Genomic DNA, 18452 nt, shown 5'->3' with positions numbered 1-18452 from the left:
AGCGACCCTCCCACACCCGGACGTCCCGGTTTCCTGGCCTCCTCTTCTAGGTGCCCGTTACCCACGTGTGGGGCAGAAGCGGACGTGCACCACGAACATGAATGTGGAGGCTTATTAAATGCTATTCCCGTAAGACAGGAGACACGTGTGGATTCTCTCGACATATGGGAAGCGGGTCTTCCCTGGGGAGGGAGCAAGGCACACGAGCATTCACTGTGCAAGAGAAATCTGGAGAAATCCTCTCTCGCAGCCCGCTCTAGCCCGCTGGTCAAGCCGGCGGGGGGTGTCCGATACTCTCGAAGAGACTGGGCTTCTCGGGTAACGGGACAGGACGGAGCCGTGGACCTCAGGACACGAGGCTCTTCCTCGCTGTCCGTGCTGCCTCCCGTGACTGTGACTGTGACCCCTCTTCTGCTCTCCCACCCTCCTCGGCTCAGCCCAGTCCCACCCTCAGCCCCCAGTCTCTAGAGCAGCACAGCCGGAACACGCTACCCAGGCCCGGCGTCGTCACACATCCCAGACCATACCTATTTTTAAGCATACATCTGACTTCTCCCAGGCTCCCACGGTGCAAAGTTCTCTTTCTGAACACAAGACACATCTGATGACGTTCCCCAGCTCCACCGCCCTGACGGCCCCTTCTCTACTAGCTTGGATAGAACCTGAACCCTTCATCTTCCCGTCACTTGAGCCCTTCCACGTGGTTCCAGGCTGCAAAGGCCTGTGACGCGCCCCACCCCCCGGCTCCCGCTCAGCAGCCCACCCGGGCCTCCTCCCCTGTCTGAAACGCTCTTCCCTCAGAGAGCGGTAACGGACCGCGGGAGCCCAGGCGCCAGTCGCTCGGCGGGGACCCACATCCCTAGCAGGACCTACTACCCCGTGTTTACTTCCTCTGCCTCGCTTCCCCATCGCATCGTTAGGGTCACGGGTAGGGACCCCGGTTACGCCTGCGTCCCAGCGCTTGGGACGGCTTCTGGTGTAAGTAAGAAAAAACACACACCGCTCGTTTCTCAGCCCTGGAGCCCGTGATCCCACCTCACAAACTGTCATTAGGGTGCACTATTACTAACACTTTGTGAATCGAACTTCCAGAGAACAAAGAATTCCTTTTCACATTTAGTATTGCCTCCCGTCCCCTCTTCCTCAGTTACCCGGGAGACCATGTAGGACAGCACTGTCCTACAGAGCACGTCGGCCGTAGCTCAGAAATCATTCAGACTCCACCCTGCCAAACCAATTCTCTTTGAGGGCGCGGATGTCCGTGGCCTCCTCTCTGACCTGCATCGCGGGGCCGGACTGATGACCATCTGTGTGCACGTGCGGCTTCTCCTCGTAACTGGGCCACTGGTTCTGAGGGGGAGCCACGCGGTCCTGGGACCTGGAGGCCGGGAAGGTGAAGTACTCCCTGGTGTACGTCTGGGTGGGGATGGGGTAGGCCTCAGGTCGAGGTGGAGGGGTCTGCTCCTGTAAAACGTGAAGAAGAAAGCGGGCTTTTGGCAATTTGTACACGGACTCATTTAATTTCCAATATTCTGTTTTAAAATGTGGTTTCTGTGTATTTTTAAACCTGTGTTAAGAATTAAAAGTGGTCCTCTACTAGGAATAATGAAAAACATTTCATTTTGCCCTGACTTATCAATTTAAAGCTAATTTACCTATTCTATTAAAAACAAAAAAAGCAGTACTCAGGGATTACAAACAATGCTAATCTACACAGCGTGAGCGTCACGAGATAATCTAGGTGTTCATCACAGCGAGAACGGTTCCCTCCTCTCTCAGACCTCAGTGCAGAGGTTTCCGGTGGAGACGGACGTGATCTTAGCGGCTGCTCCAGGGGCGTACGCGCTTTTCCCTCCGGGACTGGGGGGCTGATCTGCGTTGGAAAGAGGCAGGGAAAAGAAAGGTGACTCCTGGGAGGACAACTCGACACATCGTCACTTAACGTCCTTTACGGGTGGTGAGCACGTGCCGGGCATCTTCCAACGGCCGGTGAGGAGTCAGCACAGAGACGAAAACTGGGGCACGGGAGACATCAGGGCTCCTCATACCCACTCCCCTCTCTCGAATAATCAGAGCCCAGGGCCAGAAAGTATTACCTACAGACTGGCGGCCGGCAAACCCTCCCGGCAACGGGACAGTCAGTCAGTATTTCAGGCTTTGCAAACCTCGTGAGTGTTGCATTACCCTTCCACTGAGCCTCCTTCTTGTTAACAACCCCTTAAAAGCATAAAACGTTCACCATCCCCTGCCGCGGACGTGGTCAACGTACTGCCCTAGAGCATCAGGGCAATCAAACGTTTTCGAACTTCGTTCTTATTACCTGTCGGAAGGACAGTGCTTGGGGTATCTCTCATGAAAAACACATCTCAGCCAGCATACGCAGGCAATGTCGTTCTGATAACTAAGAAAGCACAGGGTGCCCACCCCCCCGGCCTTTTCTGGCCGTGACCGTGCGTGTATCTGGACAAGAGCTAGCTCAAAGGCCAGGGAAGGAATGGCCACAGCGGTCCCTCTTACTTGCCACGTTGGGGCTGGAGCGGTGGTCAGCCCGGTTCTTCATCAGCCTGTCATCGCCAGGGAGCTTCTTCGGTTCGCTGTATTCTGCCCAAGGCAGCTGAGGGCTCTCGGGTGACCCGTTTTGAGCTGAATTGTTATAGAGCTCGAAACCTTCGCTCTTTGGTCGGGGTTTACCTGAGCCACGACGGTCTGAAACTGAAGTCAGAGTGCACTCAGGGTCTCTTCAATTGTTCAAGATTTTATTTTAAATACCCTAGTCTTCAAGAAAGATGAACCTACAAATATTTAAAATTTCAAAAGACCTTCTTCTTAGGTGAAGGAATAAGGTAGCTTTTAGTCTAGGAATCAAATCTTTCTAGAGAAGCTTAAAAGTGACATTTAGCTATTATTGATGGGAAAGGTGCTCTTTCAAAGCCGATTTTCTCAAAGTCCACCAAACACACTCCCCTCTTTCTAAAACACACTTTCTAAAACACACGCGAACTCTGTCAACCCCGGGGGTGAGCTCTACTTCTGGCCTCGTCTCCCTGCATGGTCGCCCCGGCATGTTCTCTGCTCGAACAGCTTCCCTCTGACCTGTAACTCACGGTTGGGTTTGCCTCTTGGAAGCGGCTGTAAGCTATGACATCAGGCAGCAGCCTGGCATCGTGTCAGGAAAAAAGTAACGAAGGCCTCTGCTACAACACATGGTTTTGTCAAGACGCGGTTTGTTCGTTTCAGTGAACGATGGGTCTGGGTTCTCAGAAGCTTTCTTGTGTGTGTGTGTGACCCTTAGGTCGACCTCAGGCAGGTGCTGGCCTGGGAGGCTCCCAGATCACTGGCCAGTGGAGAAGAGAGCTCGATCGAGGCCAGACCTGGCAGCTGCACACAGTGAGCATGGTAAATGCAAAGTATATAATGATTTAAGAGACGATGTGAGTCCTAATGGGTTTTCTCCTGTGATTTCTGAACTGATCCTTTAAGAAAGCCCTAAATTTATATTGGTTTTATTCCGGGATTTTTGATGTAGCTCTAAAATCATGGTTCCCACCAACAAATCATCTTATGCGAACTGAGCTTTTAAATCTGAAGTGAACTACGCAGAACGGGATAATCACGTCCCGTCTCAGCACACAAAGGACCGAAGTAACTGTTCACATACACGCACACGTACATTCTTCCAGTGGAGAATTCTACCTGTTCTTTGAAGACTTTACGTCCCTCACCACCTGCTTTACTACGGCCAAGTGCCGGGCCGGTGGAGACTCTCCAGCCGGCCCCACGGGAGGTGCCGGGGGGCAGGACCTTAGTGAACCCCCACACGGCCGGAAGGCCAGCGGGCCTACACTGGACACGGTCGTGAAAGACTTATCTTGGCCATCTTGCAAGGGATCGCATCCCGAGCTTGTCTTTAAAATTGGGACAGCACCTACTCCATAGAGTTTTGTGACTGTCGAGAGAGGCTGTGACTGTACAATGCCCGGCACGCGGTAAGCGATCAACACCAGGTGGCGACCGCGACAGCGGCCATGGGCAGACGCGGCGTGCAAGGCTGCGCCGGGAGCGCTCACCTCTCTGCATCATCGGGGACGGCTGGTTGAGCAGGGTGGCCAGGCCGTGGTAGATCGCTCCTTGCTTGGCTACTTCCAGTGTCACCACGGAACTGGTCCTTGTCATGAGTTCTGCTGCCCTAGGAAGAGAGAACAGCACTAGTAAGGGAAAGGAGAGCAGTGCCCGCTCCTCACGATGGCCGCCTGTGACCACAGTAACCGCACGTCGTGCGGCCTCACCCGCTGTTCTGAGCAGCAGCTTTGAACCTTTGCGCAGGCTCCCGGCTGCCGGCTCCCTTCCTCAGAAACCAAGAACTATTCTATCAAGAACAGTAAAAGGACTTTCAGGAATCCTCAGGATGTGCTAAGAATAGGCTTTTTTAAGCTTCAAAGAAACTGCTCCAGACCAAAATACACACTCTAACATGCTAACAAGAGAGGGGTCATATACACGAAGTTTATATTTAAAACTGTGAAGATTGGGGCCGCCTGGGTGGCTCAGTCGGTTAAGCGGCCGACTTCGGCTCAGGTCACGATCTCACGGTTAGGGAGTTCAAGCCCCGCGTCGGGCTCTGTGCTGACAGCTCAGAGCCTGGAGCCTGTTTCAGATTCTGTGTCTCCCTCTCCCTGACCCTCCCCCGTTCATGCTCTGTCTCTGTCTCAAAAATAAATAAACGTTAAAAAAAAAAAAATTTTTTTTAAAAAGTGAAGATTAAGGGCAGATCTTTCTAGCATTACTTTTTGTCTTCTAAATCTAAATTTACTGTGAAACATCCTGAAAATGCCAACCTTAAACAAATACATAAACGATACCTTTCTTGAGAGAGTCCTACCAGACTTCGTCCATCCACACTGAGGAGCTGGTCACCTGCGGCCAGGCGCCCATCCTGCGCACACCCAAAAGGTACGTGTGTTGGGCGGGAGGGACAGCAAAGGGCAAGAGGAGGAAGAGGAAAGTCAGCGGTAAGTATGCTCACGTTGCTCTTTTCAGCAAACACCACACTTAGCATTTTATAACAGAAAGTAACACTGAAGTACCTCAGGTTGTTTGCTAAATGTGACACGCGGTGAACTTACAACGGGAGAAATCATACTAACCACATCTGCAGCACCTCCTTTTACGACAGACTTGACATAGATTCCAAGTTTATCTTGACCAGCACCCTAGGCAAAAATAGGGTAAGAAACATGGCATTGAAAATACGCAGTGAAATAAAAACAGAACAAAAATAAAATAAAACAGGTACAGAGTGGTAACACAAGTCCCGGTTCTTGCTTCTACACGAAAATTGGCACTAAATTAACACTCTACGTGGTAAACATAAAGGAACTGACAGGAAATGTACCTATTTTATGTTCCTAAATTCAGGAAAAGTACTCCTGCAAAGCAGATATTACTAACCCAGCTGATGAGGATATGAAGACACACGATCCGAGTGCAGATTCCGGCTGAGCTCTGAGCAGCCCTAAGTGGGTGAGCTAATGCTACCCGCTGACACATACCGTTAGCCGCTTTGATACAAAGGCAATTTATTACAGTACTTTTACGTTCCTATATCCCATTATTTTTTCGAAACCTGCGTTGAAAATTAAAACAAGAAAAACCTTCTTGCGGCAAGTAGGAGGGGGCTTTAGGCAGTGAGAAGATCACGTAGAAAATCTTCTATACGACTCAATTGAAGGATCACGTATCGTAACTCTAGGTGAATCCTGGAGCCCCAGTCCACACAGAGGGCGCACCAGCCTTGCTTCATGTTACACCACGGGGGACTCGGGGGGGGGGGGGTGAGAACTTCCAATGTTGGCGTAGTAGAATCGCCAACATTCTACATGGACATTTATAACCATGACATAAAAATCAAACAGGGACAAGATATCGGAACGAACAAGGGAAGCAATCGTGCATGAACTCTCACTTGGATATTCCTGCCAATGTTCTACAACCGAGTACATGTTTCTTAGGTCACAGTAACCACGGCAGTTATGAAGTATCGTGTCATAAAAGCAAAACTATAAAAGGGATCACACAAAGCTGTAAAGACTGCGATTTCAATACACGACTTAACTGAAACAAAGGTCGAATACTCTGGAACTATGTAATTTCCCCCCAAAAGCCCTCCGTGTCTCCCTCCAGTTACAGGCAGGCTGGAGGAGGACGGTGTGACTGCCGGGGCCCAAGGCCTCTCCCCCCGTGGTCCCCTCGAGGAAACTCCAGCACGTATCACGCCCCGGTTCTGTGAGCCTAAAGCCATCTGTTGCGTGGCTCATTTTAAAAATGGCATAAAATGTCTCAATTTAACAAAACAACTCAATTTTGGGAAAGCTCCAGATTTCCCATGGCTCCGTTATCTGGGAACTGGGCTGATAAAAGCCATGCACAAGGTATAAGCCCGGTGCCCTCTCTGGCAGCCCCCCACCCCCTGGCCTAGGTGTCCCCTAGGCCACCTGCCCCCCAGGAATCACCCAGCACTTTTAATACAACATGACAACCAGGTGCAGCCTGTGACCTTTTCACCCCCCTCCGCCAACACCGAGGTAGTCTGCGAAGCTTTGTGCTTTTTGGTAAATCTGAAATTTCACAATAAAGAAAATATATGGCAGGCACTCGATAAATGGCAACGTTCTGAATTTTAGTGAGTCACTTAGCAAAAGAGCTTCACTCAGGCCAGTACTGGGTTTCCTTGATCTTGGGCAGCTAGCTCACACTGTGGGAAATTCCTTCTAGGACAGCCTCCTCCCTACCCCCATCCGTTATACGGGGTGTTCCCTTGCGTGTGACCTGACGTTTTCAATACATTCGACACTTTTATGTACTCTGCGACTGAGTGCTTAATTCCGCAACTCAGCCCTTTTAAGTGAGGATCTCGTTCACCCGACCCTCGCTCACTGAACGCTTATGCTGACCCAGGCTCTGGACGTGCGTCACCGAACGGAACGCACCCCCTGCCCTCACGAGGCCTGTGTCCTACACTAGACTTTGCAGCTGCCTGGCAAGACCTCGGGGGAACCGAAAAGCTCTCTTCTCCCCTCCCACAAACGGGGCACGCTACTTCCTCACGGACAATACCCGAGGCCGGAATTTCTGTGAAAATAGGTTCTGAGGGCAGAGCTACCTTTTCCCTCCGCGCTCTGACAGAGACGCAGGGCCTACGGCATTTCGGGGTGCCGGTTTCAGTGCGCGCGGGCACAGCCATCTTCACAAGCACGATCTGTCGGCAATGCGATACTGTCCTCGTAACGCAGACGATAACGATCGCTACTCTGTCGATTCTCAGCCTTTGGCTAAGATCAAGTGCAAATATTCAATTACTGCCATCTTTGAAAAGAAAACCGCTGAGCAGTAACACTGATAATATAGCATTTTTAGGAACAGGGATAGAAACAACAGAGTACCAAATATATACATTTTAAAACAATAAACGAAGACCCTCCTGCCCCGTTTCCGGCACACTTTCTAAGGTTCCTGTTAATGATGAAAACAGCCTCACTCACTTGGACACGGTGCGAGGACTCCATCCACAGTCACAACACAGAAGAAGAGAAAACGGGGACTCCTGTCCGCTCGCCTCAGCCCAGAGCCCGCTCACACACCTGGGGCCGTTCTCGGTCTGGGGAGTCCCTCCTGCACGGTCACCGTGAACCGCGGCTTCCCTGTGGGATCGCTTCGTGCTCTCACCCCCCGCCCCTCACTTCACACCGCGGGGAGCCACGAGGCTGGTTCCACGGCCACCGTGCGTCCTAAACAACTCACACACGCTTGAATCTGGCGGACTCCGCGTGAACCGCAAGTAACGTTTAAGAAGGCCGAAACCTGCAGTGCCTCCAGGCATTTACCGCCCACGTGCAAGGACACTCACGCGGTCGCAGTGTAAATATCCCAGGGAGACACTGGGCATCATCGTGGCCTCACTCTCTCAACAGTCCCGGCGAGCCCCCGCCCCGTGACTGGCCTGCCTGGCGCGGGAGCCCCTTCTGGAAGCACGCCCGTCCGGGCTCCTGACCAGAGGCCAGCTGACAAGCGCCACACCCCCAGAACCCGGTTCGAGTCCTCGCCCCTGCAGCACACCGTGCCTCATCCCCCCGCCCCCCACCCCTGTTCCATCCTGTTTCCACGTTCCTGCCTTTGTTCGTACTTGCCACACGCCAGTCTGATGCATCGTGTCTGCCAAAGCACCGTCGTCATTCGACCCCGGGCTCACCTGCCCCCGCACGCCGGCCCGCCCACCTTCCCCACGACAGGCCAGACACAGTCCGTCCCTCCCTGACGCTGCTCCAGCGACATGACAGTGCAGATGGCTCTCCCCCCGGCCCCTTCCCCGGCCGCTGCCCGATGCGCCCAGAGTGTGCTCACTCCTTACTGGGACGAAGCCCAGAATCTTACCGACGGGATCTGCTGGTAGGTTAGGAAGCAGCTCGTGTGGCCATCATACACTGAGCTGGTAACAGAACACTGGTAACGCCGTAAAATTACTAGTTTATAAAGTTACAAACCCTCAGCATTTCTGACCACGGCGCCAAACGTGCCGTTTCGGGAAGAAGCACGCACATCCGTTACTGTCAGGTAATGGATGACGAGAAAGGCACAGTATTTGAGAAGTGGCATTTTCTTACACGATGGGAATTTGCCTACATTCTAAGCTATAATCACATCTTTTAATTCCAAGTTCAACGTTATCAGTGTGTCTGCTAGTTAGAAAAGGTGCTTATCTGAGGAATCATGAGACAATGATTCTAAGAGACTTTAATTCAGAAGGTCCATTTAAGGCTGGTCATAAAAATGGACTTTAATTAAGTCAGTATTAAAAAAACATACTCTTGGGGGAGGGTGCTACACAAGAATGTGGATCTGGAATATTCTAAAGAGGTATCCACACTTTGGTTGGCATTTGAATCTTCTTACTAACGTGGTCTCAACCTCGTACTACTTACCTAGAAGAATTCTTTACCGCAAGACCACACCGCCTACATTTTTCCCACGGGCCGTGTTCTACACATTCTCTTCCGCAGACCCACTCCCTTCCCTGCTTCTACTCTGGCTCCTCCCACCTCCGCTTATTTGAATCCTATCTATGCTTCACATGCAGCCCAGTTACAAACTGGCCATAAAAAATTGAGAGTCGCATACTGCTATAGGGAGAAATGACCAGTTCCACTGGCGACTCTTCTAGAAAACAAAATTACAGACGAGTACCCAGAAGTGAAAGAACTCTAAGGAATTTCTAACTACACACACATACATATATGTGTGTATGTTTATATAAGATCAAGATGGGTAGTTACTTTAGACCCAAAACAGTCTGTGACCCACTCTGAGGTGGCCCAGTGTCTCCCCATGTGGCCACAACAGCCCTGGCCCGGAATGTCCGCCTTGCCAGGTGGGTGGGGCAAGCGGGTGCTGCTTCGCCCTGCTAACGCCACTCGTACTGGGAACAAGTCAGCTCTCGGGAGGCCCCAAGGCAGGCTCACCATCTATCTGGCTGTAGCAATCCCACAACTTTATGGAGCTCTCACTACCTGCCCGCTTCATGCGAAAAAAAGAACGTTACAGACAATGATAAAAGTTGTATGAAACAAAATTTATTGCAGAAGCATTAAGCCGCTTGACTTCTGTCTTATTTCTGAACAATCATACGCACACTGACCTAGCCCAAGAAGACTGAGCTCTCAGGCAAGTCCCCCCACCGCCTCCTGCCTTTTCCAATTAAGAAAGGAAAACGGGGCCCAGAAGGTGTTTGCTGCTACGAACCGGTGTGACACACGTGTCACTAAGGGAATGTAACGCGCAAACGTTAACCAAAGCCAATTACAGGAATACAAAGAAACAGTTTTGCCAGTGCTGGGGAAATGCAATTAGACACTATACAGCGTGCTGTCTGATATGGCCGCCACAGGCCACACGTGGCTAGTCCGAACTGAAATGTGTATTACATATAAAATATACCCAGACACGAGAGTTTTGTACGGAAAAAAGAATCTAAGGTATCTCATTAATGACTTCTATTCACTACGTGTTGGAATCATAACATTTTGGATATATTATGTAAAACAAAACACATTAAAATTAATTTCACAGTTGCTTTTTTTTTTTTTTTTTTTTTTAGTGTAGCTAATAGAACATTTAAAATTAGGGTGATGGCCACTGAGGAGCGCACCTGACAGGATAAGCACCGGGTATTGTATGGAAACCAAATTGACAATAAATTTCATGTTAAAAAAAAAAATTAAAAATTAAAATTACCTCTGTGGCTCACACGTTCTATTGGACAACACTACTCTAAAACTATTTTTTTATGGCATATATATTATTAGTAACCACAAGCACTAGCAATAAATTTGTAGTTATGCAGACAACTGGCTGAAAATAAGGTTTTTACAATATCAAATCTATTATAGGTAACATTACACATCCTGATTTCCAACCATGGGAAGAGTAACCACAAACATTAAAATGTAAAGGCCAGGGGCATCTGGGTGGTTCAGTCAGTTAAGCATCCGACTTCGACTCCGGTCGTGATCTCACGGTCTGTGAGTTCAAGCCCAGCATCGGGCCCTGTGCTGACACTTAGAGCTGCTTCGGATTCTGTGTCTCCCTCTCTCTCTGCCCCTCCCCAACTCACACTCTGTCTGTCTCTCTAAAAAATAAACATTAAAAAAGAATTTTTTTAAAAGGGTCTTCTGGAAAGCAGTTAGCTATTCCAAAGGCGTCAGGAATTATGAATTCCACGAGATCCAATTCTGGAATGAAGGGAAGTACTGAGAAGTAATCTGTTGCTCTCAGAAGCACATTTCCCCTTCCAAAGACACGGGAGGGAGGGAGGCGGCACAGCGCCTGGATGCTCCGGCTGGCCTCTGCCCTGCAGCCCCACCTGGGACTGCAGACCGGTAGTGAATGTGCACCAGCGGAGTCATGCCCGAGAGCAGCAAAGAGCTAGAGGCCCCGTCCTCGGAGAAGCAGCGGAGATGACCTCACTCCCGTGTGATCTGAGCACCTACGCTTTTCGGGTGCACCCCGAGTCTGCCTCTTTTTCTTGTAGAATGGAAGGAAGGGGCTGGAGAGGGAGGGGGGACTCCCGAGGAAGAGGAGGGCAGGGTGGAAGGAGGAGAGGCGACACAGGAGCGTCCTGGGACTCACTCGAGGAAAAGGGCAGAAGAGGAATGGCAGGGAACTAACAAAAAGTCTCCCAAAGAGAACGACGGAGGCAGGAACGACGACCCCCCCAGAACCGGACAGGACGGGCGCCCACGGGTCAGCAGCTTACGTGTCGGAGGAGAAGAGGCCGCAGGGACGAGGCTGATGTGGGTCCGGCCAGCACACCTTCGGGAAGGCCCAGGGTGAGGCCCTCTCACCTCAGGCACAGAAACTAGGTCGGAGGAGCCCACGCCTCAAACGCTCAGTGGCAACCCAAGCGTGTGGGGGGTATGATATGAGTAACAGCATAAAAACATCATCACATCACAATCCAAAAACAAAACAAAACAAAGCCAGGCTGCAGCAGAGGAAGGAAGGCATGCCGGTGTGGACTCAAGCCTATTGTTCCCAGAAATGGAGACGCAGTCTGGGCTCTCTGCTGAAGGTTCTAGAACAATAGTGGGCCGAGAGGACCCCAAGAGCCCGGCGGGACTGAAAACTCATTAGGACGTTCCGTAGGACGCTCTGCCCACACACTCCTTTCTCAGTGGCTAAAGCTGCTTTTTTTTCTCATCAGACAAGGAGTTCTGATTCATAAACTATTAAAATTCAGACTAGGGTTTTAAAAACACTGCAAAGTTCTCTCTTCTTGGTGGGAATTACCTTAATTCCGAAATGATCAGTTTTAAAACTCGTGCCCGACACAGCCTCAAGTACGTGGCTGGGTGCTCGGTGCTCCCCACCAGGTTTGGCAGCAAAGACGCGTCTACACTTGGTCTGTTACGCCAGGCTCCAGACCCAGCATGTTTGCTGCTTACCCTCTCTCTGCACAGAAGACCAAAGGAACATATCACATCTATTCTCTCCCTCTTTACCAAATGAAGAAACGAACTAAACAGGAGATTCCTAGGTGGGCCCTCCCGATGGGCTGCAGGAGGTCCTTGGATCCCCCAAAACTGTGCAAAATGTGGTGTGTACGTGGGTGCACCAGGGCAAAGGCGCAGGGCTCCCCCCCGAGGCCCTTCAGGTGGCCTGGGGACGAAAGCGGTGAGCCCAGTAGGCGAGCTCCTTGCATCTGTATACCCCTCGTGCAGGGGGGCGTCCAGACTCCCAAGCCTTGGCTGAGAGCACGTGGGCGAGGCTGGGGCAGTGTGAACCTTCCTCCCACCCGGCCACACACACACACAGCCCTGCGCACCCGGTGTCCTGCCATGTGAAACGGTTCTGCTTTAGAGTATTAACGTCTCGTGTTCCTACTATGTTAATGCTGTAATAGAATCCACTAATTCTGTCGATCCAAGATAGGAGCACTTAGACCGTTATTATAAAATAGGTAAAAAAGGTATTCTTGTACATGATTTACTCTTTCGCTTTTAGAACAAAAATATAAAATATTACTTCCAAATTCATGAACAGCAGCCACGCAGGGCACTGGTCATTTCATGTAACTTAACAGAAAATTATTCCTGGCATTTCCATGGAAGAAACTCCGCAGTCACACTGCATACTTTGAGACTGACTTTAACAAGGAACCAAGAAATTCCTGACTTCATTTCTTTGATTAAGTCTCTCCCACGTGGTCACACTAAGGACATTAAAGAACACAGGAATGAAGGTCTCAAATTCTTCAAAGGACTAAATTGTAGTTCATAGCAGAATTCATTCTTCTAACAGTGAGGTGGTATATTAATAAACATTTGTTTTCACCTTCTTCTTTAAGGCATAGTAATTTTGTGTTTTAAGCTAATTAAATAAGATTTTAAAACTTAAAATCCGTGTGTAGGTATATCGTCTAAAAGCATACAACACCTTTAAAACACTATTCGATTAATCATTTTTAAATAAAATATCCTATGTACCTTTAAAACTGTCATTTTTATGTTCACTTTTAGCAAACGTGGGTTTCAGAAAAAGCCTCCAGTAAAAACCACCTACTGTGGCCAAAAGAAGTTACATGGTGGATCCTCTTGTAACGTCCTCAGCAAATTACACAGCAGCAGCTTGCCATTATTTCAAGCAATTTTCACCATATTACAATCAGAATTAAATTTATATGGGTTTTTTTCTGGTACAAAAAGCACATAGAAACCTTGTATTTCTATGAACCTTAAGAATTTGCAACATTAAAATACAGAGCAACAAACCTCTGGGTGTGTAATTACAAGCTACGTTCACTGGTTGCCTCATGAGCAAGTTAATTATTGGCAGGTTTAAACAAGTTACAATGGAAGAAAACGCATTCTTGGAAGCATCACAGGTTAAGACCTTGCACAAGAACATCCAATTCCACAACTGCACCCTGGAGAAACTCACCACCGATCCTGTTCTTCCGACAACAGAGAACCACATTCTGATCTCAGGACTACAGCAACTTCTCCAACAGAAGAAAGACACAACCGTCTGCTCCACTCCGATTTCAACAGCAACCAACCCAGCTGGTCTTTCGAGACCCGGATCAGCACAGTTCTGAGCTGGACGTTAGGACACCGTATGGCATTTATCAACACGGACTGGAGCCAATGCCACATTCAGACTCTTACGTAACCAGTCAGCTCTGATTTTCGTTCACTTTGTACTTTATTAAACTTTAAAAAGAGCTAGAAAAATAAAGAGGGGATTGTTTGCATTTTACAAAATCCAAATTAAACAGGAAGCATCGTGCTGTCCCCCAGATGAGTAAGAAGGAGCACACTAAACTTCCCCAAAAGCAACGTTTGGAAAAAGTAAACTGCACACACATACTGTCCCAATCATCTGGATTTCATAAAACTGAACCACAATGTGGAAGGGGCGTCGGGGAGCTGAACATCAAAACATCGTCCAGGCTCACAGCAGCTAGCCACACGCTAATTAGGGCAAAAATCAAAAAAAGACTGGGCCAGATACAAAGACCACAACAGCTTACAGAGAAAACAAAATACACAGACACAAGTAAGAATTACTGGGGTAAAGCTAACCAGGGGGGCCCACAGGCCCTCGAGTGCAGAACGCAGAGCCGCAACGAGAGAACAAAATGACAGACGACAGCACTGGGTCAGATCTCTTCCGTGGCTCCTCTCGCTTGGTGCTGGCCTGCCTTGCACTTAAGATACATTCCTGAAATCTCGAAAACAAATCCGCTGGACCGCTGTAATTTACGCAGACCTGTGCCATGTGTCAGCGGCACCGTGGCACTTCAGCAACGCCTGTAAACTCAATGACTCGTGATTTCTGTTGCCGAGCCTTCCTTTCCAAGTGAAGGCATCACAAAGAAGCTGGAGCAGGCAATCGGGCGTGCCTGGGATCCTCGAGGCTGCCGTCTCCTGGGACAAACAGGCGTCAAGGCCACGTGCCCGCCTCCTACGGCGGCACGCTGGCCAGTCAGCTGACCAGGCTCCCAGAGCTCCGTCCTCTAGAGCGTCTGCGAGCCGACGTCCACATCGCCCTCTGGCTCCGGGTGCGTCCCCTACGCCCACCTGCGACCAGCTGCTACACGGTATGCTCACTCGCGAAGCCTCACAGGCACCCCCGACCTCTAACCTACCACCTCCGGGGCCGAACACCTGGCTCTCTCCCCACACCCCCATCCCCAGCTCAATGGCTGAGGGCGAGCCACGGGGCGGCCAGGGCGTCTCCCTTTCACCCGCGAGAGCCGACGCATCAATCGCAGGGACAGCTGTCATTTAACAAGTCCTAGCACCTGTGACGCACTAGAGACACCATCCCTTTAGCACTGACCGAGACCAAGTGCCTGACCCCGTCTAGTGAATGTCCCACTGCTCCCCACCAACACGTGCCCTGGGCTGGCCGGCCGCCGTCCCCACTGCCACCTCCCCTCTGGAAAACCAGTAACAGACTCCTTACTCCTAGCTGTTTGGGCTGCACCTCTGGGCCCCTGGAACCCGTGCTCCGTAGAGAGCCGTACCCTGTTCACGTTCCACCTTTCTCCGAACCCCTTCGATGGCGACTTCTTTTCCCTGTGACAAGACACACAACTCCATCAAGACCTCGGGGGCTTTGTAAGTGTCAGTGGGACACAGCCCCACTCCCCCACCGACCACCACCCCACGCCAGCTCTCCCGCCCTGACGGGACCTCCACAGCTGCGGCACAGGCCACGCGGCCCACACGCCGTAGCACCCGCGGGGGGACGACTCTGCTCTGCAAGAAGCGGCCTCGCCTCCCCTGCCCCGGGTCCACCTCGGAAGGCGTGCCCCCCTCACTGTGCCCCGGCCACACGGCCGCGCCTCCGCTCGCCGCCTCCCACCTGACCAGCACCTGCTCACCCTGGAGGCTGCAGCTCAGTAGGCGCTTCCTCAGGGAGGCCGTCCTCGACCTCTACTCTGCACTGGTGTTTAGACAGTCCGTAAGCACCCTTGGATCAATACCGACCTCTGATGCCATCCGCTCATTTGTATTGTTTTGCCTCATCCCTCAAGTGATCGAGGGATCACTGATACAGGCTCGGTGGGAGAAGAAAATAGAGCCAGGAGCACGCTCCCCTTTATTAAATCTATTTTATAATCTGATGGATAAACCACCTTAGCGTTAAATCTGGAATCCTTTCGAGAAACTATTACTTTTCTTCTAGTTCTAAATTTATACTTTCACTGTGGAAAGTATTTAGAAAGACCAGAAACAAGAAGAGTGTTGAAATGCTAGGAATGCTGGAGAGAATGCCACCTTCCCAGTTTTGGAAAGGACCCCCACCCCCACCGCCCGCTGAGTGAGGCGCTCTGCTTTCTGGCCCTGCTCCCAGAGGAGGGGACGCCTGTGGCTGCGGCAGGGGGAGAGGAAGGGGAAGAGAGTAGGTTTATTTCAGAAACCGGGTATCAGCCGGTCTGCTGCAGATGCGGCCCCGGCCACGCTCTCCTTGCTGGCTGTGGGTGGTAAAAAGGTTGATCTTTGATTTCTACCTCGCTTGTGTTCTTCCTATTCCCCAAGAAGCCCCAATTCTAGAATCCTACGTCCCAATTAGAAATATTAACACTGGTATTTTCCATCTACAAATCTCTCTTTTTTAAACGTCTTAGTACAGAAAATACCAACAACAAAAACCTAGAGTTCTAAAGATGAAAACGTGAAAATTACACTCTGTTTTCACACAAGAGGCACTCGACATTCTCTCTTGGAATAAATGTTACCCTAACAACTAACTACCGCTTTCCTACGAAGCTTCTTCCAATATTGGCGAAAATAACAAAAGACCTCATCTTAAGATTACTACTTACCTACCCCAAAGCTAAGTCCTGCATATTCCAAACTACGTGAGGCTAATGGGACTCAGTCACTGTGCTACGCTGGTTTCTTACCACAAATGCTTTTGTAACATCACGGATTCCAGAGTCGTTTCTATTTTTACGGCAAAAGCACTTTGTACTGACTATGCGGAGAGAACAGCGTTTTGCCGTGCTTCCTCGCATGAACGTGAACACACACAGAACGCACAGGCGCTCGGCAGAGGCGGCCAAGTGCAGGGGGCCACCAAGAAGACACGGGTGCAGCTGTGTGGCCAGCAGCCACGACGGTGGGCGCGGGCCGGGTGCAAGCAGCCGTCGGCACTGGTCCCGGCTCGGCAGCTCCGCGCAGAGACCTCCTCGCGGGGCCTCACCCGTGCCCCCACTGCCTCACTGCGGTTCAGTCCTTTCGCCGCCCCGGTCTATTAGAGGGCTCCTCCTGACACTGAGAAGACCGTCCTCACTGCCTGCCGTCTGACCCGGAGCAGGAACCACTCCTTGGGGGAGAACGAGGGCGCCGGCACCCTCTCCCCGTCCCCTCACCCGCAGGTGCAGGTAAGCGACGAGAGGCGCGACTGGGGCTTCGATGTGTCTCCCTGTCCTAACCACGCAAGAACAGGAGCTGGGGGCCAGCCAGGGAGAGGGCCGGGGGTGCCCGAGGCGGCCTCCCTGTGTAGACGATGCCCGTCCCGTCCACACGGCAGGGCGCCAGAGAGAGAGGATCAAAGCCACTTACACGTAAGACAGACTTAAATCTTCAGCAAACAGGTAGTTCTGTACTGGAAGGTAATTTTTTAAGCCGGAAAAGATGGAGTCGCTGATAAATGGTAGCTCCTATCACCCCACAGATGAGTGTTTCAAATCCCAAGAGGAATATTTGAAAGAGGATTTATACACACCCCAGAAAACATAAAGGTTAAAGGTTTCCGGTGTATCTGATTGCTGCAAGGTAATCTTTTATCCTAACACTTTTTTTCCCTCAAAATGGGCATCTGATTCAGTTGGGCAGCAAAGACAAAACAGTCCACATCTAAGGGTGACCCCATGTAAGCCGGTGCTTCGGAACCAGACCGCTGTGCCCCACACAGCACCTTCCACGCACGCCCAGCGGGCGGGCGCTCGCCTCGGCCGGCTGACTGCCAGCTGGAATCCCCCCGTGGCCCCCCGTTCCCCTATCGGTCCTTACACCACAGCCCTGCGCGACACGGCATCCTGAGACGCCAGCTCCGTCACGTCCCTTTCATCTCTCTTTGGGGACAAGACACAGTGCGGAGACCTCGCTCGTCAATCAAGAATCTCGACTCCCCGACTCCCAAAGCACGGGGCTCTCCCTGGCAGTGTGGGGGCAGGTCCCCAGCCCCCAGGCCCGGTTTGCTCCATCCCTGCCTGTTCCCAATGCGTCCCCTACTCCTCCCTTCCCGGTACTCGCTATGCGGCGGGAAGGCTTCCCTCCTGATGCCCCACGCGGGCAGCTGCACCTGCCGGAACGACGCGCAGCCCGGGCTGAGGACGCCCCCCCCCCCCTCCCACCCGCCCCGTAAGAGGGCACTTGGACACAGGAACCAGAAGTCTCTCATGTGCCTCTCGCCCCGCTCTGACCATGTGCGAGACCCACCTCCTATTTCAAACCCAGGAATCCCCCTCCTCCCACACCGGGGCTCTCTTGCCTGTCGCGGCGCGTCACGTTTTGACTCAGTCTGCTCCTCGGGAGCACCGGCCGCCCCACGTCGAGGTCGCACGCCCTCCAGCCCCGGCTTAAACTGAGAGCAGGCCAGCCCTCGGTTAAAGGAGCCTGAGCACGGCGGTCCCGGCCGCAGAAACAGCCCAGAAACAGGACCGCACACGCACCCGGCCCACGGGCGGGGAACGACGCCCCCGCGTCCCGCCGTGGCCAACAGCTGATTCAAGGTCTCAGGAATGTGGTGTGCCAACTTGCACGGTGCCAACTCCGTCCTACCTTTGCCGCGACAATGCTGAGGCCCATTCCGTTTTGCTTTTTGAGAGTCACAGTGATTATTTCAGGTTCTTTCCGCAGAGGCTGAGCCTGAAGAATAAAAACAAA

General features: G+C 51.5%; 1 protein-coding gene across 1 annotated transcript in view; it reads right to left on the bottom strand.

The window, feature by feature from the left end:
* Positions 1–18452, bottom strand: part of AFDN (afadin, adherens junction formation factor) — a 105552-nt gene that overhangs the window by 20625 nt on the left and 66475 nt on the right. The window contains 7 exon segments of the mRNA XM_047093170.1: positions 1279–1464; positions 1782–1873; positions 2518–2712; positions 4068–4186; positions 4860–4933; positions 5145–5210; positions 18348–18434. Of these exon segments, the coding sequence (XP_046949126.1) occupies positions 1279–1464; positions 1782–1873; positions 2518–2712; positions 4068–4186; positions 4860–4933; positions 5145–5210; positions 18348–18434 (819 nt within the window).

This window comes from Lynx rufus, unplaced genomic scaffold (genome assembly GCF_022079265.1).
Source record: "Lynx rufus isolate CCGP_SWC_20201006 ecotype Redwood Valley unplaced genomic scaffold, mLynRuf1.p SCAF_32, whole genome shotgun sequence".
NCBI classification, from domain to species: Eukaryota; Metazoa; Chordata; class Mammalia; order Carnivora; family Felidae; genus Lynx; species Lynx rufus.
This window is presented reverse-complemented; position numbering and strand designations above follow the sequence as displayed.